The following is a 27,890-nucleotide window of genomic DNA, read 5'->3' on the forward strand; positions in this document are numbered from 1 at the left end:
TCCAGCATTCTCATCTCCATAGTTTGTAGACTTCTCTCGTCTGATTCTTTGGTTGGCCATGTTTCCGAACTATATAGAATTAGTTGGTTGTACTATGGAACTGTAAATTTTTCCCTTTAATTTGTGTGGGATTCTTTTGTCAAATAGCACTCCAGATAAAGATCTCCACTTTAACCACCTTTGATTAATCTTATTCTTTATCTCTTTTTCTATTGTGCCGTTTGTTTGTATAGTGGAGCCCAAATATTTGCAGCTTTCAATTGCGGATATCTGCCAATCATTTACATCAATACTCTCCGTTTCATCTCCTCCTATCACCATATACTCCGTCTTTTCTCTATTTACTTTTAATCCGTGCGTTTCTAGGATATTTATCCAATTCACTAACCTTTCTTTCATTTCATCCTTGGATTCGGCAAGTATCACAATATCATCTGCAAATATCATATTCCACGGGACTGTTTGAGGTATAGACTGTGCTAATACATCTATTACTGTAATGAAGAGAAGTGGGCTGAGAGCCGACCCCTTGATGAACTCCTTCGGCTATTGTGAAGCCTGCTGAAGTACCTGTTGTGCTACGGACCATTGTTGTATGTCCCATATACATATCCTCTATTATTCTTATATATTTTTCGGGAACTTTTTTGTGGCGTAGCGCCCACCAGTTTTCTTGGGATTCTATCGAAGGCCTTTTCTAGATCGAGAAAGACCATGTGTAGCTTTTTGTTCTTTTCCCTGTATTTTTCACTCATATGCCTAATTGTGGATAGCATCGGTTGTTGATCTTCCAGGCATAAAGCCAAACTGTGTCTCTCCTATTTCGATTATATCTCTTAATCTTTTTTCTATTATTTTTTCGTATACTTTTAGACAGTGTGACATTAGTTTTATGCCCCTGTAATTTTTTGTGTGGATCCCCTTTATTTTTGAAGATAGGAACTAGATAGCTCTGCCTCCATTTTTGGGGGACCTCTTCATTTCCAAGTATTTTATTGAACAGATTTGTGAGGAGATGTATTCCATCATCTCCTAGTGCTTTAAGGCTTTCATTGGGGCTCTATTGGAATATCGTCTGGACCCCTAGCTTTGTTGTTTTTCATATGCTTGAGGCATGTGATTATTTCTTGTTCTATAGGTTGTACAAGGTTTTGACAAGGGGAGTGTTCGTTGAGATGCAATATGTGGGAATTAAAGTTGAGAAGCTCCAAATATTCTTTCCATCTATTCATTATTTCTTTTTCCTTTATTATCAATTTCCCATCTTTATTTTTGATTACTTTCGGAGCTCCGTTTATATCCCTAGAGTTCTTTTCTCGCTGTTTGGCTAATCGTATATTTTATTTTGCCCTTCTTCGTACATGTCATCGTATGGCCCTAGCCACCGCCTTTGTAGCTAATCTCTTGGATTTTTTGTATCTTGACTTGTCATCTGCATTTTTGGATTTGTACCATATAAAGGGCTTTTTTCTCCTGTATAGTGGTTTGTACCTCTTGATTCCACCACCATAGTTCTTTGTGTGATTTGTTGCCTCCTCTTGTCAAGCCTAACGTCGATTTTGCAGTGTCTATTAATCTGGAAGTGTCTATTAATCTGGATGAAAGGTCTGTCCATATTTTTTCACTGACTTGTGAGCAATTTATTGTTTCAATGTTTGCATTGATTGCAAAGGCATCTGTCATTGTTTTTAATTTGCCCCATTTGATGCATGGTTCCAGTTTTATCTTATTTTGAGTTGTAAATCCATGATTAGTAGCTTGTGTTGCGCGGCGATATCTTCTCCTGGGATGACTTTGCAGTCTATTACATCTTTTAATCTTCTGCGAGAGATTAGTATGTAATCTATCTGTGTTTTCCTAGTACCACTTTCATATGTTATTAAATGACTGTCTTTTTTCCTATAGTAGGTGTTGGTTAAGGCAAGGTCGAAGGCTTGCGCAAATTTCAGTAGGTGTTGGTTAAGGCAAGGTCGAAGGCTTGCGCAAATTTCAGTACGTGCTCTCCTTCATCATTTCTTTCTCCGTATCCAAAACCACCATGATGCCTTTTGTAGCTATCTCTTGCTTTTCCCACATGCGCATTTAAGTCACCACCAATTATGAATGACTAGGTCATCCTTAGGGATTTCCATTACAGCTTCATCAAGGATAGCTCTAAAGTCATCTTTCTCTTCTTCCTTGCAACCCGTTTGAGGAGCATATACTGATAGGATGTGTAGTATTGATTGACCAATGCAGAGTTTTATCTTCATTAGTCTATCAGAGATCCTGTTGACTTCTACTACTGAAGAGGTTAGGTCTTGGCTGAGGATGATGCCGACACCGTTCCTATTGCTAACAAGTCCATTATAGTACAATTTATACCCATCTCCAATCATCAAAGTTTTCTGTCCTTTCCATTTCGTCTCTTGTATACACGCTATATCAACTTTTCTCCTGTTCAACATTGATGCCAATTCTCTCGTCTTACCTTTAAGCGTCCCAATATTCAAACTTGCCAGTCTTGTCTTCTTTGCTTTGACCTTTACTTTATTTTTCACAGGATGGAGGTCTACACCCTGCGCGTCGCATGGAGGGAACGCCCTAGCTTTCATATTCATATTTTCATTTGTGTCCTTCATTTTGTTGTTTATTGGACAGGTATCCTTAGCACCCGGCTGTCCAGGCCTGTCGGTGACCGCGGTGTCATCTCTAAGCTCCGAAATTCATCATACCATATGTCTTTACACATCAGTCATCGAAGAAAAACTTGAAAGTTTTTATGGTTCTTACCAGGATTGAACCCGCGTCCTTGTTCATGCTCGTGTTTCCAAGCCTACATCTTACCCATTAGGCCACCCCGGCGATAGAAGCAACTATGATATACTTGAGCTTAAATCGATAGGAATATATATAAACAAATAATTTTGATGACAACTGCATTTTTTTTACATAAAATAAAAAAACAGAATAATTGACCCCCTTTAGTAACGATTTGCTCATCTTTTATATAATTTTTTATAAAATAATTTTTGATAAAATTATTTTTTGAATTATTTTTAGATCGAATTATTCAAAAAACAACATCTTATCTATTAAATAAATTTATATATATAAAAAAAAAAAATTTTTCGTGTAAATATTGTTAACTATGCATTTTTAAGGGGAAATGTAGAAAGCATTGACTCCTCCACCTAATCTCCAGATAAATGCTTTTTCTTTTAGAAAAAAATAAACATATATAAGGCCTACTGTGTTCATATTATTCATTGAAGAATGATTACTTTAAATTATGGATGTATTTTGACTTTTTGCCAGAAAATAATTAAAAGATTTCGTAGGTTTAAAACTGCTTGTTAATTCTACATTCAATTTCTGGAGTCCCCCATAAAATAAAAAAACTATGAACTACCTTAAGAATGAAGTCAGCTAAAATTTTTGTAGTACTAACTTTGAAATTTATATAAATAATCATTCCGTATTTATTACACTTTTAGTGCTTCGAACCGTTTGGTAGATAACTTAAAGAAAAACTCATAATTGTCAAAAATAAATTAAGGATTGATATCATGTTGAAAGGAAAATCATAGAAATATACTGAATATCTTGGGTGAGTCAAAATGCAATGCATACTAATTCCAAAATCAGTTTTTCCTGTCAATAAAAAACCAGTTATAAATGAAATAGAGTCTCAAATAATGGATTTACATCTTAAAAAATAAATAAGATTTTTATAATATTTTTAAATCTTATGATTTTATTTCAAATTTATTATTTATTCTTTACAGTTTATTTGATTTATATGAAAATAAAATAATTTAAATCTCATTGTATTTTGGAACCATTATAACTTCAAAATTTGGTATGAATCTTAACTCATATTAAGACGCACTAGGCATGAAGTATGCCAAACTACTTTATTTCACAGCCTTAAGGACGATATTAAATGATTAAATGGTATATGGTGAATTCCATATCAAATCAACCAAGGTTTCAACCCGACCCCTTTCAATTTTTTTTAAATTTTGCATACTGATGGTATATACTATAACTAAGAAAAAAATGAAATTTCTCCCAAAAAGGCTTACCCGCTAAGATATGGGCGTTTAAAGCGCGGAAAAATGGTAGATTTTTGACAAAAAGTGCCTAATTTATTTTCAAATATCTCGAGAAATAATTAAGTTAGAAAAATAATTTAAATTTTATTATGTAGCTTAATAATAGTTCTTTAATATGACATAAAAATAAATATGATATAAATTTGATTGATGAATGTTCAAAACCGGATGTATAAAACCGGAAATGGCCATAGAAAAAAAAAGGTATTTTTTTTTTTCGAAATTTTTTTTCTATAGATAGATATAACACTGCTTTATATTTGTGCCAAATCCTAGCCTGGGATAAAAAAGGGTCTAGGAGTTATGACTCTTTATATGGCTTAAATTGATCAAAAATATCTTCATTTAATGAATACTTATGAAATAATGTTTTTTTAAAAATTATTAATTAGGCCCTAACTTTTTTTTATTTTTAATTGTTAACATATTGTGAGTGAATAGATTTGCATTCTTACGACCCAAAAACTGTGTTTTAGCAGGTGGTCCAGGTACACATACCATGTGTATCTGCACACTACACCAAAATTTTAAGCTTATTTTAATAGGGGGAAAATTAAAACAGCTTACAAACAATAATGATCATTATAATTATCCTCCAATAAACGATTATAAACATTGTATTGCACAAAGTCTTTGCAATCCTGCCCAGCCTGGATGTTACTTCAATAAATGTAAATTTTGTCCTGGATCATCCCAAATAAAAGAAAGACTTATTATATTATTTGATACGAATTCAATAGATTATTTATATATCATTTAAACAATGGTTGGTAGTTGATAGAACTACGCTCGAAACGCTGACAAAATCAGCTTATAAATTCCTAGATTATTTAATTGAGAAATTAGACAATTTGATTCCACATTCATTTATAGCATCACAACAATCATTATTTCAAAACAATTTAAAATCTAATTTAAATGTTGGCGAATACTAAGTTATTGCTGACTTTTCGGAAAATTATGCATTTTTAGTGCAAGACCATGCACAGGGATTTCATTGGACAAATAATCAGTCCACTATTCACCCTTTTATCATTTATTATCGTCAGGACAACACTATAAAACATATAAGTTTAGTGGTGATATCAGATTGCTTAAAGCACAATGTCTGTGCCTTTTATTTATTTCAAACTAAAATGATCTTATTTTTAAAAGAAAGATTTGATACATTGACCAAAATTTATTATTTTTCTGATTGGGGCCGTAATCCAATATAAAAATAAAAAAAATTTCATAAATCTCTATAATCATGAATGTGATTTTGGTATAAAGGCCGAGTGGCATTTTTTTGCTACAGCTCATGGAATAAGTCCGTGCGACAGTTTAGGAGGTATTACAAAACAAAACGGCTAGCAGCTCGAGCTAGTTTGCAACTGCCATATCAAAACCATATTTTGACACCAATGGATTTATTCGACTTTGCAACAAATAATATACATGGAGTAAATTACATTAATGAATACAATAATATGGAAAATCATCTAGAAAGCAATTTTTGAGAGCAAAAAGAATTCCGGGAACACAAAAATACCATGCTTATATTCCCCTTGATGAAAATAAAATTAAAGTCAAAATTTATACCAATTCTTTAGATAATTTAATATATGATATATTGTAAACATAATTATGAATTATTATATTATATGTAATTATGCATTTCAGAAAAATAAAGTTATAAATTGGTTTAGAATTATTTTGTCAAGTAATTTTCAGTCACAACATGTTAACAATTAAAAATAAAAAAAAGTTAGGGCCTATCATTTAGACATAATTTAAAAAAAAACATTATTTCATAAGTATTCATTAAATGAAGATATTTTTGATCAATTTAAGCCATATAAAGAGTCATAACTCCTAGACCCTTTTTTATCCCAGGCTAGGATTTGGCACAAATATAAAGCAGTGTTATATCTATCTACGGAAAAAAAATTAAAAAAAAAAAAATACCTTTTTTTTTCTATGGCCATTTCCGGTTTTATACATCCGGTTTTGGACATTCATCAAATTTATATCATATTTATTTTTATGTCATATTAAAGAACTATTATTAAGCTACATAATAAAATTTAAATTATTTTTCTAACTTAATTATTTCTCGAGATATTTGAAAATAAATGAGGCACATTTTGTCAAAAATGTACTATTTTTCCGCGCTTTAAACGCCCATATCTTAGCGAGTAAACCTTGTTGGGAGGTAAAATTTCATTTTTTTCTTAGTTATAGTTTATACTACCATTATGCAAAATTTAAGAAAAATTGAAGAGGGTCGGGTTGAGAATCGACTTTTTTGGTTGATTTGATATGGAATTCACCATATATATTTTAATGTAATCTTCAATCTTTGTGGTAAACTATATAAATAAAAAATATATTACCAAAATACGAAAATTAAAATTCATATCCTGATTCAAGATATAACGGAGGATCTAGAACTAAAAAAAATATCAAATTTTTTATAATCGGTCGATAGCATAAAAATTAGTAAATATACTTATGTCATCTTTGGAAAATGTGATACCAAAACAAGATGGGTTGGTTACGGTGAAATTTAAAACGATTATCCTAGCTTAATAAGATGGTTTATTCGTATATTTTTAAAATCTCTCCACTCACTTTTTCTAGAAAAAAAAGATTCTGAGATTATTTTATGAAAATAGATATTTAAGGGAATGAGTTTTATTTTATTATTAATATAAAAGAAATGAAAGCAAATTTTCGTCTAGATATTAATATAAAGGTTTTATGAATGTGAAAAATTTGAACTAATCATTTTTTTATGGGGGTTATCTTAACCTTAAACCTTCCACCCTTGTCTTCGCCACTAGCAATTGTACACATTTAAATTTAGCATTCGATTCAAACATTGAATTATAATTTAATACATTTAATTGAATTCTCTTTGCTTCTATAAAGAGTATATTTTTCTTTCTTTTTTCAAGTGGCGAATCATCATAGACTTGAACTTAAAAAGACCGATAGGAATCGTTAAAAAACATAATAAAAATTGGCCCCTTTAGTAATGATTTGCTCATAATTTTTATAAAACAATTTTTAATAAATTTATTTTTATGGTCGAATTACTCTAAAAATAACCTCTTGTTTATATAAAAAAAAGTAAAATAATTTCATTCGTGTAAATATTGTTAACATATGCATTTTTTTAAGGGGAAAGCAAGAAGGCTCTTCATAGTCGTAAGGAAGATACTTATTTTAAAGGGGCAGAATATTTTTGCTCAGTAGCCCCTACCTTTTTGAGCGACGGAAGCCCCCCTTTCCCCTTAAAAAATGCCCGCCTCCACAAAACAGTTTCCCTAACCTCAATTATATATTTTAAAAATATATGCTTTCAATGAATCGAAAAATTAATTAGCATTTTAGAAATTTTAAACGCAACGCCTAGAATTTTTATAACAATATAGTAAAAAAAGTTTTTAAAAATTAATAAAAATTTTTGGCGAGTCTGCATTAGGCCGGTTTTTCCTTTTTTTTTGGACGGGCGTGGTGGGTTCTCTAAAATATTTACATTGGGCGAGTGGGGCATAAAAAAACATTTTTAAGTGATAGGTGGGCATGGGCGGGAGAATCTTAATTATTTTTCAGTGGAAATAAGCGGAACAGACTTTTATTTATTAAATAATAGTTTAAAAACATTAAAATAAAGGAATAAAGAGCCAAACCAGCCTTAAAATAACATTAGGCGGGCGAGTTTAAAAAATTACAAACAACGAGTGGGTGGGCTTTTTGGTTAAAAACTCGGCCATTGCAGACCTCTGGCTCAGCCCCTCCCCAAAATTTGGAAAGGAGGCTAAAAAATTAAAAATGAAGTTAGAGGAGAAGAGAATATATTTTATAGAGTAACATTTTTACAGAAAACAATTATAGGGAAGGCATTTATAGAGAATTATTTTTTAGCGAATGTAGTTTATATAAAAGATTTTAAGAAAATGTTTTATAAGAATAACGTTTGTAGAAAATGACGTTTATGGATATTTATTTTATAGAGAATGTCTTTTATAGAGAATGATTTTAAAGAGGATGATTATACAGTGAATGTCATTTATAGAGAATGATGTTTATAGAGAATGTCGTTTATAGAGAATGATGTTTGAGGGTGATTATACAGCGAATCTTATTTATAGAGAATGATTATAAAATAGAATTATTTTATGAGAATAATTTTATTGTTTATAAATATTTACCCACAGGGACCCAAAGCAAAAATATTTTTGCGTTCCTGTTTCGGTAAAAAAAAAATGTTCCATTTCTGTTCGTTCTACGTTTCGGAACACGTTAAAATATCAAATTTTATTCCTTATTCTTACTATATAGTTCAATTATTACAACTAAGCATTCATTAATCTCTAAAGATTCATTTTAATGTGTGTGGCAATTTTGATATAAATTCGAGTGTGGAAAAGCGTCTACCTATAACCATACAGTAATACAACAGAAAGGGGTTATATCAATAATACCTTGCATAATTTAATAATAATTTTATATATATGTTAGCGTCAATGTGTTATTTTTTAAATAATTTATTAAGCGCGTTTTTTTAAATTTAAAAATCTGATTAAACCAGAAATATATTCCAACATGTTTATAATACCTATCTTATGAATTGTAGACAATTTTACATTATAACTTTGAGTCATTCTAAATTTATATAATAAATCTATGGGCAAAAATAAATATTAATTATATTAAGGGATAATTTAATAATAACTTTATATATATGTTAGCGTCAAAGTGTTATTTTTCCAACTTTAAATAATTTTTTAAACGGATATTTTTAAATTTAAAAATCAGATTTTACCAGAAATATATTCCAACATGTTTAGAATACCTATCTTATGAATTGTAAACAATTTTTTCGTATAACTTTGAGTCATAAATTTATAATAAATCTATGGCAAAAATAAATATTAATTATATTAAGGGATAATTTAATAATAACTTTATATATATGTTAGCGTCAAAGTGTTATTTTTCCAACTTTAAATAATTTTTTAAGCGGATATTTTTAAATTTGAAAATCTGATTTTACCAGAAATATATTCCAACATGTTTAGAATACCTATCTTATGAATTGTAAACAATTTTTTCGTATAACTTTGAGTCATAAATTTATATAATAAATCTATGGCAAAAATAAATATTAATTATATTAAGGGATAATTTAATAATAACTTTATATATATGTTAGCGTCAATGTGTTTTTCCTGGCAATGTATTATTCTTCCAACTTAAAATAATTTTTTAAGCGGGTATTTTTAAATTTAAAAATCTGATTTTACCAGATTTAGAGTACCTATCTTATGAATTGTAGACAATTTTTTCGTATAATTTTGAGTCATTTTAAATTTATATAATAAATCTATGGCAAAAAATGAATATTAATTAAATTAAGTTCAAAGGTTCATAGCAAAATTGCCTTAAATTCGTAGGTTAGGTATTCCAAACATGATAGGATACATTTCCGGTAAAATCAAATTTTAAAATATTTAGAAAAGTGCTCAGAAATGATTTAAAGTTCAAGAAATAGCACACGGGAAAAATACATTGACATATATAAATAGTTTTAAAAATAATAAACGGTAACTTGCGGATTGAATATTATTAAATTATAATAAGTTTGGTATTACTATTATTTAGGATTATTCCTATATCTCTAAAACAATAATTAATGTGTTTCTTAATATAAATCTTCAATTTAGATAAGCTAAGCTAACATTGCATTAAATTATTTTTATACTTTTACTTATTTATGTCTTTTATATGTTCTTACATTGTGTTAAAAATAATAGTAAGTTTTATGTTAAATTATATGATTAATTTTTTAAAAAAAAAATCATATAAAAACCAGAATGAAACGAAAAAAACCGCTATAAATTATAAACCGGAAAAACAGATATGAAATCCTTCATAAAAACAGGAATGGAACAAAACCTTTATAAAATTTAAAACTAAAAAACCGAACCGCTATAATTAACGGTTCGAAGCCCTGAAACAGAGAACCCCAATTTAAATGTTCGATTTAAAAAAAAAAAGATATTGTAATATCGTATGGATTTTATTTATGCGCCAATTTCCGAATGGTGGAAACGTCCATCCTTCGCTATGCCTATGGTTTTGCTTTTAATAAATGATTTTATCCGCGTAAAAGATAGAAATTCGATAACTCATATTGGCCGATTTATGATTACGTTTTAATAAATAGGTATATCTTAATTAAAATTAAAATGTCTCGTCATTCGTAATATCCTCCTGACTAAACAATCAGTTATATACAGTTATAAATAAAAAAATATGAATGTGATACGCGATATATTAATTTATAATTTGTTGTATTAAATTTAGGTTTGTTTATATATATATAAAAGTGAGCTATAATTTACTATAAAAAAAATTGAGCGATTGTTGTTAAAATTAAGGCAGCACCGTGTTGATCCATCCAAATTTCCTTTCTAAGTTATGAGTTATTCCCCAATTACTCGCACGTGAACATTAAAAAAATGGCGCCCATCCTATATACATTTGGCAAAGTAAGTTTTCGTCGGTTGTTTGTCTTATCAAGTAGTCTACCTGTATATAAATATAAATAATTAAGGCTGTGTCCTAAATGTTTTGAAAATAAAATCTCAAATTATATAAATTTTCTCAAATTAAAAATTATGAAACATGTCCGAAATCTCAAAAAAACGGAAAAAAAACAAAAAAAATAACCATGAAAACAAGAAAACGAGAATAAAATACGAAAAATAATATACTTTAATATTACTTACAAGTTATTTCATAAAATTACCCAAACAAATCAATTTTTAAAAATATTTTATTCAAATATTAATTTCAATTATTTATTTAGGACACTATTTTATTTTTACATTAAAAATAGTTATGATATTTTTCTTCCTTAAAAATTAATAAATTTATTTTATTTATATATTATTTAGATTTAAGACACAGCCTAAACTAAAATAAAAATATCTAATGAAATCAATAAATGTTTATAAATTTAGAATCACGTGTTTTAATATTGGATCAATCTTGATCATTCGTATTTTTAAGAATATCGGATATCGGCAGATATCGTTTAAATTGGCTCCCGAATTAATATATCAAAATGGCTGATAAAAAAAAATAGAATATTCTACCTCCACTTTTTGTAATTTTAGAGAGCAATTTATAAAAAAATTAAGTTTCTAATATTTTTTTAACATAGGATTTAATTTGAGGTATTTTATAAATATTTAGGATATTTTGTATAATTATATAAAAAAAGTGATTTATGTTTAAAAAAAAGTCATTTTTGACAAAAAGTGGATATAGAATAATCTAATTCTCAGGTGACGATATGTTAATATTATTCTGATTTAAATTATTTTTTATAAAATGGTATAATTATCCCTCTTTTAACAATGGAATAGCTCATTTCACTTTATAATATTATTTATTTAGTTTTATTTTATTTTATTTTTTTTATAATTTATGTATCAAATTTATGCTATAATATCTTACCTGTCCAGCGATAGACAATGGCAGGCCTACTGACTCCGTTACTAAGATAGTAGAACTAGAATTGCAATCTTCTTTGTTGCCATTTGAGTCAATTCCCAAATTACCATTCAAGTGTTTATTTCGTTTACCATTATTTTCGGGTTTATTCGAATCGTTTTGATTATTCCGGTAATCCACGTGACCTGTCAGCCTTAGCTCTATGTTATTGACATGAATTCGAGCCTGAATATTGTAAGTCTCGATATCGTGTCGTTGCTTAATTAAACTTTTATCGCACGCGACTTGACTCGGTTGCAAATGTAAACGATTGCGGGACGGAACACGTTCCGATTTAAAACTGTTGTTACAACCACTCCATTCGAGGAGCGGGTCGTGAATGAAAGGCTTTAAAACGCTCATGAGTAAATCCTTTTGGTTTCTCATTACCTATTAAAACAATATTTAATAATCTCATGTAAGTATTTTGTAATTTGCCATCTCATATTATTATAATTAAAAAGTAAAGTATATAAATAATTATTTTTTGTCACAAATATCATTTTTCAAAATATTAACTAGTTTTTTTTCTAAAACATAGTGCTCTTCTTATTCTATCTAAAAAAACAAGAGGTTTGTCAAATAGTCTAGTGGTTAACCGTCAAACTCTACTCTATTTTAGCCAATGCCTTTGTTGGCCTAAATCTCCCTCTTCCCTTTATAACTTGAATCTTCGATAACTTTTGATTTCGTCAAATTGATATCATGGGTTTAAAATAGGAAGCTTTATTTTTATAACTTATAACACCCATTAAAAAAGTTTTCATTTTCATTACATGTTGCATAAGTCATCTTTTCTAACACATTTCATCCTCTATTACATGTTACCAACTTACATTAACCCCTAGTGTGTTTGAAAGCCCCACCTTGGCACATATGAAACATAAAATGGGCTAATAAATGTGGTTTATACTATTTATTTATAGGGTTTACTGATTCAAATACCATTCGTTCAAAAATTAACCATCCAATGTTCATTAAATAGGAAATTATAAAAATAGCACCTTTCCAATTTATCGAATATTATACTCAAAATGTGAATATTCAAAAAATTTTTTACCATGAGAGTAACTTCGCAAGCTTGCCTAAATATACCTTCGTATCCGAGTGGTCCCATGGCATCGACCATGTTGTGGGTTAATCTGAACTCTACTTTTTCGGGGTATTCAAAGGTAAGGCCTAATAAATAAAGAATATAGCTGGTTTGGGTTGTATATTGAATAAAAAAACAATGGTTCTTATTTTCTACTTTTCAAAAATTTGTTTATTCAAACGATTCTAGGCAATAAATAAGGAAAAACCTTTATTGAATAGACAATTAAAATCGACGTGAAGAACTTCGCCTGAAATCTTATCGATGAGTATATTTTCGCCATGTCTGTCGCCCAGTCCTAATATATAACCTACCATGCTCATGACTGCTAATGTTCGAGAATACGACAATTTGGCCAGGTACCTGATAAAGGAAATTGAATCGTATCAAACAAAAAAATATTAAATATATTATAACTAGGTTCAGTGTTGCAAATCGGCAGTAATGAAAAAATTGATAACCCAAGAGGAGCGAGCTAAAATCTCTAAGCTGAGGTAAATATTCCTATTGAAAAATTCGGTTTCGCATTTTTTTATGCTAAAACCAGTTTATAAAGCAAATTAGCCGCATTAGCGCAGTCAAGTCAACAGATGTGCAGTAAATTTAGAATTTTAAAGAGCCCAACGAATATAAGCAAGATAATCAACTTAAAGTCTTTGTTAAAAAATTATGAATAAAAGTATGGTTCACAAATTATCACGTTTTCCGAGATGATAAATAAAAATGGTTGTTATTATTAAGATGTAGGAAAATTATCGAAATATATTTAATCTAGAAAAAAAATTTTTTTAAACCATTATATTGAATAATAAGCAGGTCATAAAAAAATTTACTTTGTTTAACTGCTTTATATTTAATATATAAATTATATAAAATCATATTTTAGTTATAATTTTTTGTAAATTAAAAATTAATTATTTAAATAAATTTTATCACCCCGGGCTGGGCCGGACAGGAATTTTATTAAAAGGGTAAAAAAAAAATTTTTAAATAATCCGAGCGACTTTAAATTATGGAAATTATATGGAATTTTTATAACCAATAAGCAGAGGATAAAAGTTTTAAATTTAAATTTTTGTAAAAGACATTTTGCAGTTATAATATTTTTGGCTTGCCATCAACATATGCTTTCGAACGGTTGGTATGGGCATTAGACTTAATCGCACTCATCTAAACTTTTAATTTGATGAGTAGTGTGGGTGGAATTTGAACCATAACTATCAGAACCGCATCTAAAATTTCCAGGAACCAAAATCAGATTTTTTTAACCATAAACACTGATTATGTCTATAATAATCGGGCAAGACACTATACCACTAAAATATAAGATTGGTAAAGAAAATATCGATAAATGAAAAATAACCATGAAGTAGGATCCGAAAACGAACGAGTAAACCATTCGTGGAAGATGGGAGGGGAGAAAAACGGTAAGAGTTTTTTCTTGTAAACATTTAATTTTTTTTCCAAGGGTGAATTAGCAGGCAGGCGGTGTTCGATCATCTCTTTGCTACTCATCACCTTTCCGTTCTCCTTTAAAAAATATATAGTAAATATTTGTAATTGGAAAATATTAAATTAAACATAATCTGAATGTATCGAATCTAACCACAGAATCAACAATTCATTAAACAACACAATATCATATTTATTAAGGCTTTAAAATAAAGAGCAGTTATAAAATATTATAAGTTATGTCTTTTTAGAGTCACGTACGGCTAACATATCATCGTTTGATTATTTTGTGTTCTCGAGGTCGAGATGTACTTTTGTTTAAACCTAATAAATCATCATTACTCAAGATGACACTTTATTTTTAAATAAAAATGGATCAGATGTTTTATCTGATATCTTTAAAAATGCAAATGAAGCAAAGATAGTATTATACAACCAAATAAATCAACATTTTTCCAGATGACACTTTTTTTTAAAAAAAATTTTCTTAACTTAAATTTTTTAAATATACATGGGCCTTGCTGGGTCTAAATTTAAATACCGGTGCCGGGCATTGTAAAACCGAATATTTTAAATAGCTATTATTATCTATTAAAACATAAATTTATTTTATAAAAAAACGAGGCCAGGTCAGGCTGAAAATATAAAACATGGATCGGGCAGAAAAAATTTTGTAAAAAAAAATCAAAGCCAGGTTGAAATTATTTTTATAAAATCTGGGCCAAAAAATATATAAAATAACTAAAATTTTAGGCATATAATTACATTTTATTAGAGAATTATTATTTGTAACTTATCTTTTATCCACCACCTCTATCATATAATAATGATTGAATGATTAATTATGAAGAATATTTTATATAGATAAAATTAAAATATTTTATCTAAATTTTTATTTACACATAAGATATCCTAACATCTCGTCCAATTATTAAAAAAATTGGCCCTGGGCTCAGGTCGGCCGGGATAGAGTACATTTATTTAAAAAATATTTCAAATTTTCTTCCTTATTAAAAAAAACATTTATTTTTAATATAAATTAAGTAATAAAAATTTTGGGATCATAGAGCAATAATAGTTAAATTCTATATGTTATTCTAGCAAAAAAAACATTTTGTAAAGCATATTTTTTTACAAGAGATATTTCACGATTGAAATTCTTGGCATTTTTATCTTTCTTAAGAGTTAATTATTTTATTTTTTTTACTCGATAGAGCTCTTGTAAAATGATCCTATAAGGCTGCATGTTGGGCACCCATTCTATTAGGCCGCATTCTTCGTTTAAAGGAGTAACAGAATATGTTTTAATTTTGAGATTCCTCTTCCTAGATTCGTGATTCCTTAGAAGGCAATCATTGACTAAAGCATTGAATTCCATTAGCCTAGAATCCTTCCTTAGATCGTCTTTAGGCTTGCAAAGCATGGGGTAAGATTTTCCTTAGCGCAAAATATCACATGGGATAATATATAATTAAGATACAGCATATCTTTATTTTTTATCAATTATATGATTGAACACGTGGGCGAATAAAATTCCTTAAAAAACACGGTGAACAACGGCGTTCCTTTCATTTCAAACAAATTTTTTTAATGCGAACGTATCTAGATTTTCTGTTTTTTCGGTCAATTAAGAAAAGTTCAAATATTTAAATAATCTGATACTCAACTGTTTCCTTTAATTATTTATCCATACTTTATATTGTTTCGTTTATAGTTTATTACGTCTTAGACTTTAAAGATTTGAAAGAATGAATATAATTATTTATACACCGTTATAATTTTTAATCTATGGCTAAGGATAACGAAAATTAAATTTTTTTAAAAAAGTAACGTGCCCAACCCTATCCCTTTGAATATAATTGTCCAGTCTTAACATTAAAGATAATTGATCATAGGTTTTAATTTTGATTCTCATATATATTATACTAATATTTTTCAAAAAAAAAAATTTGATAGTGAAATATTTGGAATTAAAAAATAAATGTTATTTAAAGACTAATATCAAAATTTGGGTACAAAAAAGTAGTTGACTGTATATTTCATAATAATTAAGCCATTATGATTTGGGAAAAGGAACTTTGATTAAAATTTTTGTTTTTAAACTAACCATTACTAGTTCGGAAAGAAATCTTTTTGGGTCTTTGAAGTGATGGCAGGACTTCAATATCATCTTCTATCCCAACTATATATATTTTCTCTCTATAATTTTCTATATTATCAAGGGAATTCATGTTTAAATTAGATAAATCGGAAAATTTATCATAGAATTTAGCCTTTTTAGAAGGTGGAGTCTCATTGTTATCTCCATTCGTGGGCATCGATTCAGAAGAAGCGTCGGAATTAATGGAATAACAATTGGGATTTATTGACATCTCGGATAACAAAGGAATTATTATGTGGCTCAAATTGGGGTCTTCCAGTAATCTTTAAAAAAAAGTCATCACCATTTTTAAATAAGATTTATAGTAGAAATTCGTATATACTTATAGTAATTTATGATTATCATAAGATTTAATAAATTTGGGACAAGAACCTTTATAACTGGGCAAAATCTAAATACCATAACCTATTTTTGGAACCATATTTTGAAAAATATGTAGATGCAGTGGCGTAGACAAGTTGGGGAGAGGGGTGTTTTTTAAAAAACAAAATTTAATCATATAATTTATATTGTTAAATATTACATAAAATGAAAAGAACAAGTAATCTATAAAGATCATAAAATCATAAGATTCAAAAATATTTTGAATCGGGGAAAAAATGTATTTAAAATTCGACATTTAAGATTCCGCCGATGTCGTGCCGTAGTTTTTATTTAGCTTATAACTTATTTTTATTTATTGATTAGAAAATCTATTGCTCTTTGCTTCTACAATTTTCCCACTCATGATGTCAATCTTAGCAATTTATTTTTATTTTGCCAATAATGTTCCTTAAACTACAAATAGTTAGAAGTATTAAAAAGTATGAAATGCAATAATTATTGCAATAAATATCTGAGATAATCCTTCCATATCTTTGGATGACTTTACGCTTTATCATAGTTTGTATTTGGTTCTTAATTCGGTTATTTTTTTTGTGGCTGTGAAGTTGATTAAAGAAAGTAGGCACTAAAAGCAAACCAGATAGTTATACAACTTCTATATTCTCCGTCCTGATATGATGCTAATTTTGACAATTTTATATTTTTTACCAATAATTCTTTTCCCCTTTAGACCATCTACCAAAGAGAATAAAACAATAAAAATTCTTATAAAGCTTTACATAATGGTTTGGTAAAAGATTTGTCTAAAAACTTGGCTAACTTTCTCGCTTAAAGCGTGACGTCGTAGCTATCATTTTTTTATAACTCAATTTCTTTTTGTGGATCTTTAACTATATTTAATTGAGGTATTAAAAGCAGTTTTTAGGCACAAATATTAGCTTACGCCAGATATATATTTTTTAAATATATTTCCCATTCTAGCATAATGCCATTTCCTATACTGTGTATCAAACGAATTAAATTAATTCATAATTGAGCATTAAACATTGGTAAATTTTTTAGAAATAATGCTTTCAGTCGCTTTTTAATAGTAAGGTTGGCCAACATTTTGCTAATAATTTTTTCATTTATGCTGGCTACTATACTGCTAATGGTCAGACGCTAATAAAGCACAAAACATTGGCATATTTTAGAATTATTACAACTTTAACGTAGATGATATAAAGATAACCGAGAAAAAAATCAATAATACATCATATTTTTTTATAGGAGGGACGAAGCCAAACAAAAAAAATTCACCCCCTCCCCTCCGTAGATAAAATCAGGCTATGCCACTGTTTAGACGGAAGCCCTTTTTTTAGTTCAGGTTCCAAATTAGACTGATTATCCAATTATTTAAATTTGGTTCTAATAAAAGGATTTAAATTTAACCTAAAGCCTGAGCTGTGGATAATATATATTAGTTATTATATGGAGAAAGGTCTGATGTTGGTTAGGGTTATGAATTTATGGAAGTATACATCCCTAGCCAAACATCGGACATTTGAGCACATCTAATGCTATCCTCGACATTAGTCCCCAACCAGGGCCATGGCTTAAATGTGAAATTCTTTTCATATACCGTTATTAATTTAAGTAATGTATTTGGATGTGTACGTTATGTTGATTAACATAAATTTCTAAAAAAATAATTGGTAACTAATTTTAAGAGTTAGGACGGGGACCAAGCTTTAGGTTAAATTTTTTAACATTTTATTATTTATGTAAAATTCTTGACATTATTTTTGAAAAAATTTTTAAATAAAAACATAAAAAAAAAACTTTTTGAAGTTTCTAAAATGAACGGACATCTGAAGAGTGGTAAACCCGGGTTGTTCAACTTCTCTATTCGCGATCTCGAGAAGTTTATCCGCCAATTTAGTGGCATCGGATAAATATTTTGCCAAATCGGAATTGGATTTGTCGTTCGAAACTATATAATCAATAAATTTATAAAAATAAAAAAGAAGGAAATAATGAAATATATTGAAAAAATCTCATTTGTTAAATACTTGAAATCGACCGATAAAAATTTGAAAGGATATTTTAGCCGATAAAAATCGGTTTTGTTGCAATCATTAGGAAATTTTGAAGAGGAGAATCGAATGCCCTTCCTGACATTAACCCCTTTAGGTGATTTTTACACTCAGTCGAGGAGACAGTGATCCTATTTTAGCGCCAGACGACAGGAACCTTTTAAACCTCCATTAACCGTTCAAAGACGTACTCTCCTGCCATGATGAGGCTGAAGGTAAAGAACAAAATTTTAGCCGATACAAAAAAAAAATTGAATCGCAATAAAATATATCATGATTAAATAATGATCAAAATTATGTCAAATGAACATGAAAGTGTTAAAGATAATTTTAATCATCATAGATTGGTTATTTGATCATATAAATAAGAGTATTGTGGAGAGTCAAAATATTCCTTCGCATACTAACATTAGGCTAATGGAGTAAAATTACAAGCTTTTTATTATCATTAAAAAAAAATTATCTAACTGACCATATATCTTCTTCTTCTTTTTTTTGAAAATTAAAAAATAAATAACTTTTAAAATAATATCATCTAAATAATTTTGCAACAAAATAATAAAATATTTTACCAGGCAAAATTGTATAAAAGTAAATCGAGGGAAATAAAGGAACCTTAAAATAATAATTATTTTCTCATTATAGCAGGTTAAAACTTTTTAAGGCTCGAGTACTAAAAGGGAGCGGAAAGGAAAGGGGGGGGGGGATAGATAATGTTTTATTTTTTATAACGAACAGAAAATTTATGGCTAATACCAGATCAGAACATTCCATTAAAATTGAGTGTTTATTATAAAAAAAATTAACATGAATATACATTAATTACACCATGTGTTGTTAAAAGGCTCGATTTGAGCCGATTTTTAAAAATGGCCAACAAAATATTTTATCCCAATATTATCCAAGCCCGAAGATTTGTCTCATAGATGGTCAGAGATTTCTATGAGCGAAATCTCGAAGCTTAGATAATATTTTTTTCTGGTTTAAAATATTGAGTTAGCCAAAAATATAGAAATTATTCGGAATATAAATAGTAAGCTGGCGATAAAAATTATAATGTTTCAAATTTCTGGAAATGATATTTTGTAACGGTCGATTTTTGGCTTGCTAACTTTTAAAATGATGCGCACCGAACGCTAAAGGGCTTTGGTATGTCCTTGGTAGGGTTGTTAAAAAGCCCGATTCGGGTGAATGTTTGTTGAAAAGCGAACCCGATTTAGATCTTAGGCAAAATAAAATTATGTAAGCCTGAAGATAGCGCATAGATTGCAGAAAAGGTTTAGACCTCTATTTGCCAAATCTCGAGGCTTCACAAAATACTATTTTGGCTAAAATCTTAATGGAGTTCGTTTTTAAAAATCAGAATCGAGCTATTTAACAACCATTGTTGGCCTAATCTTATCACAAATATTATTATTCTATTCTAAGTATTACTAATCTTATGGGAATGCCCCCTAAAATTAAGAATAAGTTGTATATTGTAACCTTTCGAGCCATGATCGATTCTAATGGCTTCCAGGTATATTTGTTTGCATCGTTCAGCCCTAATTTGGTGAGATGATTTAGACACGGCCACCGTCATCCAAAAAACCTTTTCCTTATTATTCCTTAACACGGTGACAAGACAATGCTTCAAGACTTCCCAAACTTGGACGTGGGGGTGACATATACGAGAAATGAGTTGAGGATACGCGGTTAGGAAAATGCTAGACGACATACCATCGTCTATGAGGTCGGTCACGCAATCGTTAATGAGGTCCAAGTTATTTGACAATATTTTCAATGTCATGTCGTTTTTAGAGTTATTTTTAATGTCTTTTAGATATTATTTTTTTGTGAGTTGAGGTATATATTCATATTGAGATGTATTTAGCTAGTGTATAATAAGACTATATAGAATTCCAGGTTTTATCCAAATTCACAAAAAAAGACTAAATTCTATAGAGACAGCTGGAATTAAACATAAATTAAACTTATACTATAAATGGAAATAATCGTTTATTTCATCATAACAAACAACCTTATTTGGTTATCAAATTTTACCAACTCTAAATTTAAATATAATATGATGGGCATTCTTATTTGTATTAAATATTTGTCTAAGATTCCGATTAGAAAAAAAACAATTTTAATTATCAAAAATTTAAAGAAAATTAGTTCCTTAAATTTACCTCTTTTATTGTATTAACTTTTTGTTTAATAATGTATGTCATTTTTAAGTCTAACTAGGGCAATCAAATTGGATAATACTGAAAAATTAAATTATTTCTTCCATTTGATGTGGTATATGATCAAATTCAGATATTTTAAGATATTACTGAAACACGCCAATTGGTTTTTATAATACTTATACCTTTAGCTATTTTATACATTAAAGTAAGGTATAAATCTAAAATGATAATCATATTTTATTATGAGAGGCCCCGCATAGCATCTAACCTAACAACTCCAGCATTCAATTTAAGATAGAAGGTGGAGGTGGGCTCAAAAAGTGAATATATTCATTATAATTCTGTGTAAAAGGTTTAAAAAAAACCCTCATAAAAAAATCGTAATAGAATATAATTAAAAAAAATATGAAGAAAACTAGCAAAAGTCTCGGCCCCGTAATCGAGCCAAACGCTGAGCAAACGTGGCAGAGCTTGATGACAATATTTAGTGCCTCTCTTCAACGCGCGCGAATAAAATTCGACGGCCCTCCTAGCCGCCTCCGCCCTAATGCTGGAGCATGGGATCGATCGCTGATAAAGCTTGTCATAATGGCGAGCGGAGTGAAAGTACCCATGTTCAAGAGTGGGCTCAACCTTTATCGATCTTTCGTAATAAGCTAAGATGGCGGGGCTGTCCAGCTTTTAAGCCATTTTTTTGTTTATATATAAATTACATATATAGTAAAACCTGGGTAATATGGGCTGTGTTGGAATCAATATTTATTGACCAACTTAAACAGTTGCCCGATGTATCAAGAATTTTAGATACTATATAATTAAAGACTTACGTGACAGGCCTCTTCCGTATAATTTCCAAGTAACGTTAGCGTTTTGCACAATTCCCGACGCCTCTGATAAGAAAGCGTTGGAAAGTCGCCCTGATCGTCTTGTTGAGGAAAATGAGTATCGAGACAATCTCTCAAAGCTTGAATGGCCTGTTGTCTCAAGCCTTTACGCGCTAGCCATTTGGCTCTTTCGATTTGGTATTGGGGCAGATTAAAATCCTTCGTATGGAGCAAAAAGTGTTGTGCTGTTTGTAGGTAACTAAAATATTTATGGAAAATATTTCAAAAAACGTATGTATCATAACTTATATATTTAGACGATAAGATTCAAAGTTGAATAAAAAAAAAGATGTAAACTTCAATTAATAAAAAAGAGATAATAAACAAAAAGTTAACTAGAAGTTTTAGGAATAATCCTCTATTAAATATGAGCAAAACAACTCGCGCAGAAAAAATAAAGATTGAAAATTATTATTGATATAATATACCCGCATTTCCTAGCCAATTTAGCGCTTTCTAGGTAAAGCCGCCCTCTATGGAGTTGAAGCTCGGCTTCAAACTTCGAAGGTAATATATGACGAGCCACATCGGCCAGCGTTCTGTGCAAGCTTAGCAATGGTTCCATACAAGTAAAACTGTGTTGAACGTTTTTAAGTCGACGTTCGCTGAGAGAAAACAAGCGGTTTAGATCGGGTTTGGGGTCTTCTGTGGAAATAATAGCTAATTGGCAAGGTTTGATGGTGCGTGATGCGTTTGAATAGCCCCTCAATATATGCGCGGCCTGTTCTAAATCACTTATCAAATGAAATTTCAACAGGGTTTGGTAGTTTCCTCGATAATAATCGGCAAAAACGAAAGGCGCTCCGGTTACAAAGTGAGGCGCATACCGGAGCGAATTGGATTGATGTAGAGTCATGCGCTTAAGGATAGCAAAAAACTGGGAGGATCCTGAATCGTTGCGGATTATGGATAAAGCGTGTCCTAAAAAATAAAACCAATTATCGCTTTTGTCTATATCGTGATAGGGTGGATTGAAAGGTTTAGAAGATGCGTCAGGTTTGATCAATGCGTCAAGTTCGTCCCATCGATTTAGCCTCCTCAAACACTCAACCTGATAGGGCAATATTTCGTTAGCCCAAGTCTTGTTACTAAATAAGACTCCGCGGGAGTAATTAAAGGCGGTTTCGGCTTGTTCGAGGCACAGCAACGATTCTATTTTGCCCAAGTAATTTGAGATATTTAGGGGTTCCGAGGTAATTGCCAGCTCGTAACAAGCCGCGCACTCTTGATAATGGCCCTGGGACTGAAAATACATAATCTGTTGCTTGGTCGATCTTTTGTTCCCCGATCCAACGCTATTGTGAGCGTTTACGCCGCCTATACCATCGGGCTCATTTAAGGCACCGTAAAGTTTGATAAGTAAGTCGGCGTCAAAGCATTTCGGTGATGCGCGAGTTCGCCAATCGATTTCGTGATATATGAGGGCTCGGTGATAATCTTGGATAGAGTAAGCGGCCTTGGCCATTCCCTCGTAGGGCAAGCGTATGTGAAAACGCTCTAATGCTGAGAACTGGGGGTCTGCTTCCTTGATTTTTGGGCAAACCTTAGGCGAATTTGGACCAAACCGAGAAGAAATCAGAGGACTGGTGAGGCGAGAATGGCTCAGTATGATGGCCAAGTGCCTGCGTCTCCATTTGGAAATGTAGTCTAGAATGTCAAAAACGGTGAACAAGCATTTCCTGATCATATCGAGCCGTTGATCGTGTTGTATGCGATCCGTGGTGATTCCTTTATTGCTAGACTCGAAATTGTTATTATTATAGGAATCGTCACTTTGCTCAATTTTTTTATAAGCTTGCTTAATGTGGAAGAGGCAGTTAATGATGGCCTCCAGTTCAATTATGACAAAGTAGCATGTGGTGGACTCATCGCTGGAAAGTATGAGGTTCAAACAGACGAAGGGAATTACGAACCTAGCTAAACCAGCGTCGTACTTGAAGGCGTAACTACAAACCTTAAAAATTTTATAGAGTCTGCGTTCGGTATTAATACCGTCAGATTCGCGTCTAGCTAGGTTAGTCGTAGTTAAAAGGTTGATAGCACATCCACACCAATCGATGAGCCAACGATCAAAATCGAGCCATTTGGAACGGCAGCGTATATCTGTTGGAGAGTTGTAATAGGAGACAAAAAGGGGAGTGGAAGGAGGAAATTGATCGTAGGTTATGGTGTTAGTCATCCTATAATGAGAACTAAGGAGTGGCGTCAAGGTTGGCTTGAGCTCAGCAGGTATTTTGCTCCAAAAGAAGTTTTTTTGATTGACATCAGTAGTCATAGGAATTTCATTGAAAAGAGCCAAAATTTCTTGCATAACGAAAGCCGCACAATCCTGCATGCCAGCGTCCGAAGCCGCGTTGAATATTTTGTCCAGCATGGCTAGTAAGGTAAATGTAAATTCGTCACTGTCCAGATTGTAATAAATTCCAGCTAGGGATGATGGCATCTTTATGAGTTGCTTATCGGTCTGATGATGGATATAATGTAATAGACGTCCCGGGTCTAATGCTCCTATTAATCCCACGCAGTGAGAGAACAAATTCAAGCATTCAGACATGTCCTCGGGCAATTCCGTGTACGTTTTCCTTTTGGTGCATATATTAGTATGTTTAGCGATTCGATTGTGATTACGGAAGTTGGTTAAGGCGGTTAAAAGGCATATAATCAGTTCGTAAATAGTTTCGTCAAGTGAGTCCAGTGGAGTTAATTTTTGAGCATGATACACGTATAACTGTATAGTGGCAAAATTATTGAACAGTAAACGCTTTAAAGCTTTTATATAGCTAATTAGAGCGCCGGCCTGATTTTCTGAGCATGATAGACCCTGGCGTATGGTAGATATAAGATGACGAATATTAAATTTACTAGAATCAAATGATGGGCAATCCATTTTAGTTTGTAGACACCTTACACATGGTAGTTGAATAAAGGAATAAGAATCGAAATCAGGGTATGTTCGCTCTAAACAAATGTGAGGTATAAATAAACGTTCTATCAAAATATTATTTTCGGATAATAAAATATATTCTTTTGTTAAGGTCATATCGGAAGATTGGTGTTCAAGTTTTTTAAAGAGATGGTTATAAATCAAAATAATTCCATTTTGATAGTTCTCACTCAACGCCAAGCTTTTAATGAACTCCGAATCAAACGTTATCAAAATTTGACTCGCTACTTCCCTTAAGATAGAAGGTTCGAGATAATCTATCACGGTCGTGTAGGCTTGAATTAGCAAACCAAAATTAGTTGTTCGCGTTGATTCCCTATACTTTCCAATGTTATTGATTCCTATTTTGAGAGTAGCTAAAATTTTAATCTTGTATTTCAAAATAGCGGCTGGTCCCAAGAACTTGATCAAGGATACAAAACTGCCAGTTAGGTCGTTTGATTTTTCCTCTTCATCTTCTGTCATCGCATAAAGATTCATGTATTTCCTGAACCGCGCATCAAAGTAATAAAGAATTCCAAGAATCCTGGGATTTAGAGAGTTTCTAACCACTTCTTCCAATAATACGTTATCTCCTTCCAATATAATCTCGATATTCATAGAACCCGTTTCGTCCGATTTATACTTATCCTCGTACTTGGAAAGCAGATAAAGACTCTCGAGGGTCCGACGTTCGTGGCAACCGGGGATCCGGGATACTAAATGATTGCAGATGTTCTGAGCATCCTGAATGATGAGTCTCCCGAACTCAACTTTTGTCACGGAATGCACGTAGAGAGCCAAAGATTGCATGAGAGTCGGGTGATGTAGAGCGAAGTAAGGATAAATGTGTTTCATATTGTCCACGATGACGCGCAATTTATCAAGTCCAGCTGCACTAATAAGAGCTGAACATGAGTCAATTTTTACGATTTCCAAACTTTCTCCGTTCTCGTATGATTCGTTTTTGTGCAAGAGGCACATTCTAATGGCTTCAGGAAGAAGCCACTTCAAAGATAGATCAAAAAATTTCGAAAAATTCGTGAAGCCTAGCAGTTTAGAAAATTTAAAAAGGACTTCTTCGGGATTGCGTTCCAGGAGTGATTGCTCATGGATCGCGTTAACTATGAGATTAGACACCGATGCCGAATATGTCTCGTACAATTGAATCAAAGATTTTCCAGACCTCTTGGCGATGGCTAACAGATGATAAACCGCTTTGGCAGACACTAATGGAGTTAAAAAAAGACTTGATTCGAATAAATTAGTTATGTGAGTTTCTAATACTCGATAAGATAAGGTGCAATTAAAATCACCAACCGATTTTTTGATGAATGAAATATAATTTATCAGGAATTTTCCCATAAGATCAATTGCAAATAGAAGTCGTTTAAGGTTTCGTTCAACTTTGCAGAATAGATAAGCTTTTTCGACAGATAAGCTTAATCTTTTGATAATTGTTTCGAGCTTTGATGGTTCAAGGAATGACAAAAACTTTAAAATGGCTGGCATCGATAGCATTAGCCGATCTAAAACATGTCCATCGGTCGAGTCGTAAATATAGGAGATGTGATGATGCAAAATTGGATCAAGGTAAGATAAAATATTCTTTCGATTACTTTTGGCTGATTCGAATAATAAAATGTCTAGATATTTAGTGGTAAATTCCGTGTAACAACTATAGTAGGAGTCAGTATCCATTAATGAATATGCTGAACTCAATTCAAGCTTAGAATCGCAAATTAAACAATTAAAACCAAACGCACTCCGATAATCAATAAAAAGAGGTTTGGAGTGAGAGGCGGCAAGGGAACATGGATATTTAGTCAAATGGCGGAAAATATTAAAATTGGTGGAAACGTCGATTAGGGACACCTTATATTCCTTCCAACTATGCAAAACTTTTAAAAGTAATTTTTCTCTAAAGGTGGATAACATTAATGGAAACAGGCGTAATAAACGATATCTAAGGTTTCTGTCAAGTTTAATATTGGTAACTTCTCGCAACCATCCATCCATCCTTTCCTCGGGGAGAATCATGGGAGATATTATGGCTAATAATGCAAGGTTTTCAGTGTTTAGGAAGGGCGAGTAATCAATATTATCTTGAAGAATTTTTTTTTGGATTGGAGTTATTGAATTGAATTTAAAAAAGGGCAAGTTAGAGGAATATAAAATTGTTTCTAGGGTAAATTTTTGACTTTGACTAAGGGATTCATCGGTAACAAAAAGGTTGTAGGTGAAAATGATACGAGTAATGAGTCGCGATAATATAGGCAAGATGTGTTTAAAATATAGATTTCCTTCTTTGCTATCATAAAGGTACCCTTCTGATTCGTCGAAATAAGATAGAGAGATTTTTGAAATACACTGAGAGAAGTCGGATTTCCATAATATATTGATAATATCAGTTAATAATTTATCTAATGGGGCAAAATAGGGGTCGTTCAGTATTGACGATTTTGAATGGATTAATGCTGATAATGTTAGGGATAATTCAAGGCTAAAGAGGTATTCCTTCAAAATATATAAAATATCAAATAATTGCATAGATTTTTGATCAGAGAGAAAAGATGAGAGGGTTGCTAACACTTGAGAATTAGATTCTTGAGTAGATACGTTTTTGAAGGTCTCAGTCATGGCTTTTGATTTAATAATATTAGTAAAATGTATCTTTAATTTTGAGGGTTCAATGAAAAATTCTGAAATATCCTTGAAAGCAACATCTATGCCTAGTGAGAATAAAGTGGAACTCAGAATGACATTGATCAAAGATTGCCTTAATTTTAAACATTGAGTAAATTTTTGTAGTAATTTCATCTTATGAATAATCTGTACATAATAATCGATATTCAGAGTTTGATCTAAACTTTTTGAGGAATTTTTATTTTTAAATTTATTATCCAGAAGAATGATAATGATGTTTAGCATGTAAGTAGTAAATTTAGTAACAGGCATACACTCTTGTATTATGGGATTATATTTGTCAAAAAGTTTCTCCAAATTTTGGTCTATTAGAACTAACTCATTATTAGTTATAGACCAAATATGTGTAAGTTCATCATATTTTGCAAGTCTGTGAACATAATTCAACATATCCTTGATGACATTACAATAACTATCTATCTCATTAAGATAAAATACTCGTGATTCAATTGT

The 27,890-nt window shown here is 30.8% G+C and overlaps 1 protein-coding gene across 1 annotated transcript; it reads right to left on the reverse strand.

Annotated features, from left to right (window-relative positions):
• Positions 1–10,469: 10,469 nt before the first annotated feature.
• Positions 10,470–27,827, reverse strand: LOC135930293 (serine/threonine-protein kinase atr-like). Its single transcript, XM_065467074.1, has 12 exons — positions 22,237–27,827; positions 21,752–22,007; positions 21,341–21,602; positions 20,239–20,568; positions 18,500–18,650; positions 16,301–16,617; positions 15,401–15,630; positions 14,105–14,271; positions 12,950–13,104; positions 12,709–12,827; positions 11,613–12,038; positions 10,470–10,679 (listed from the first exon to the last, which is right to left on the reverse strand). The coding sequence occupies exons 1-12, from the start codon at positions 27,825–27,827 to the stop codon at positions 10,602–10,604; spliced, it is 8,082 nt and encodes a 2,693-aa protein (XP_065323146.1). The 3' UTR covers positions 10,470–10,601.
• Positions 27,828–27,890: the final 63 nt, after the last annotated feature.

The sequence above is a fragment of the Gordionus sp. m RMFG-2023 genome, chromosome 5 (genome assembly GCF_954871325.1).
Source record: "Gordionus sp. m RMFG-2023 chromosome 5, tfGorSpeb1-WG-v2, whole genome shotgun sequence".
In the NCBI taxonomy this organism is placed as follows: Eukaryota; Metazoa; Nematomorpha; class Gordioida; order Chordodea; family Parachordodidae; genus Gordionus; species Gordionus sp. m RMFG-2023.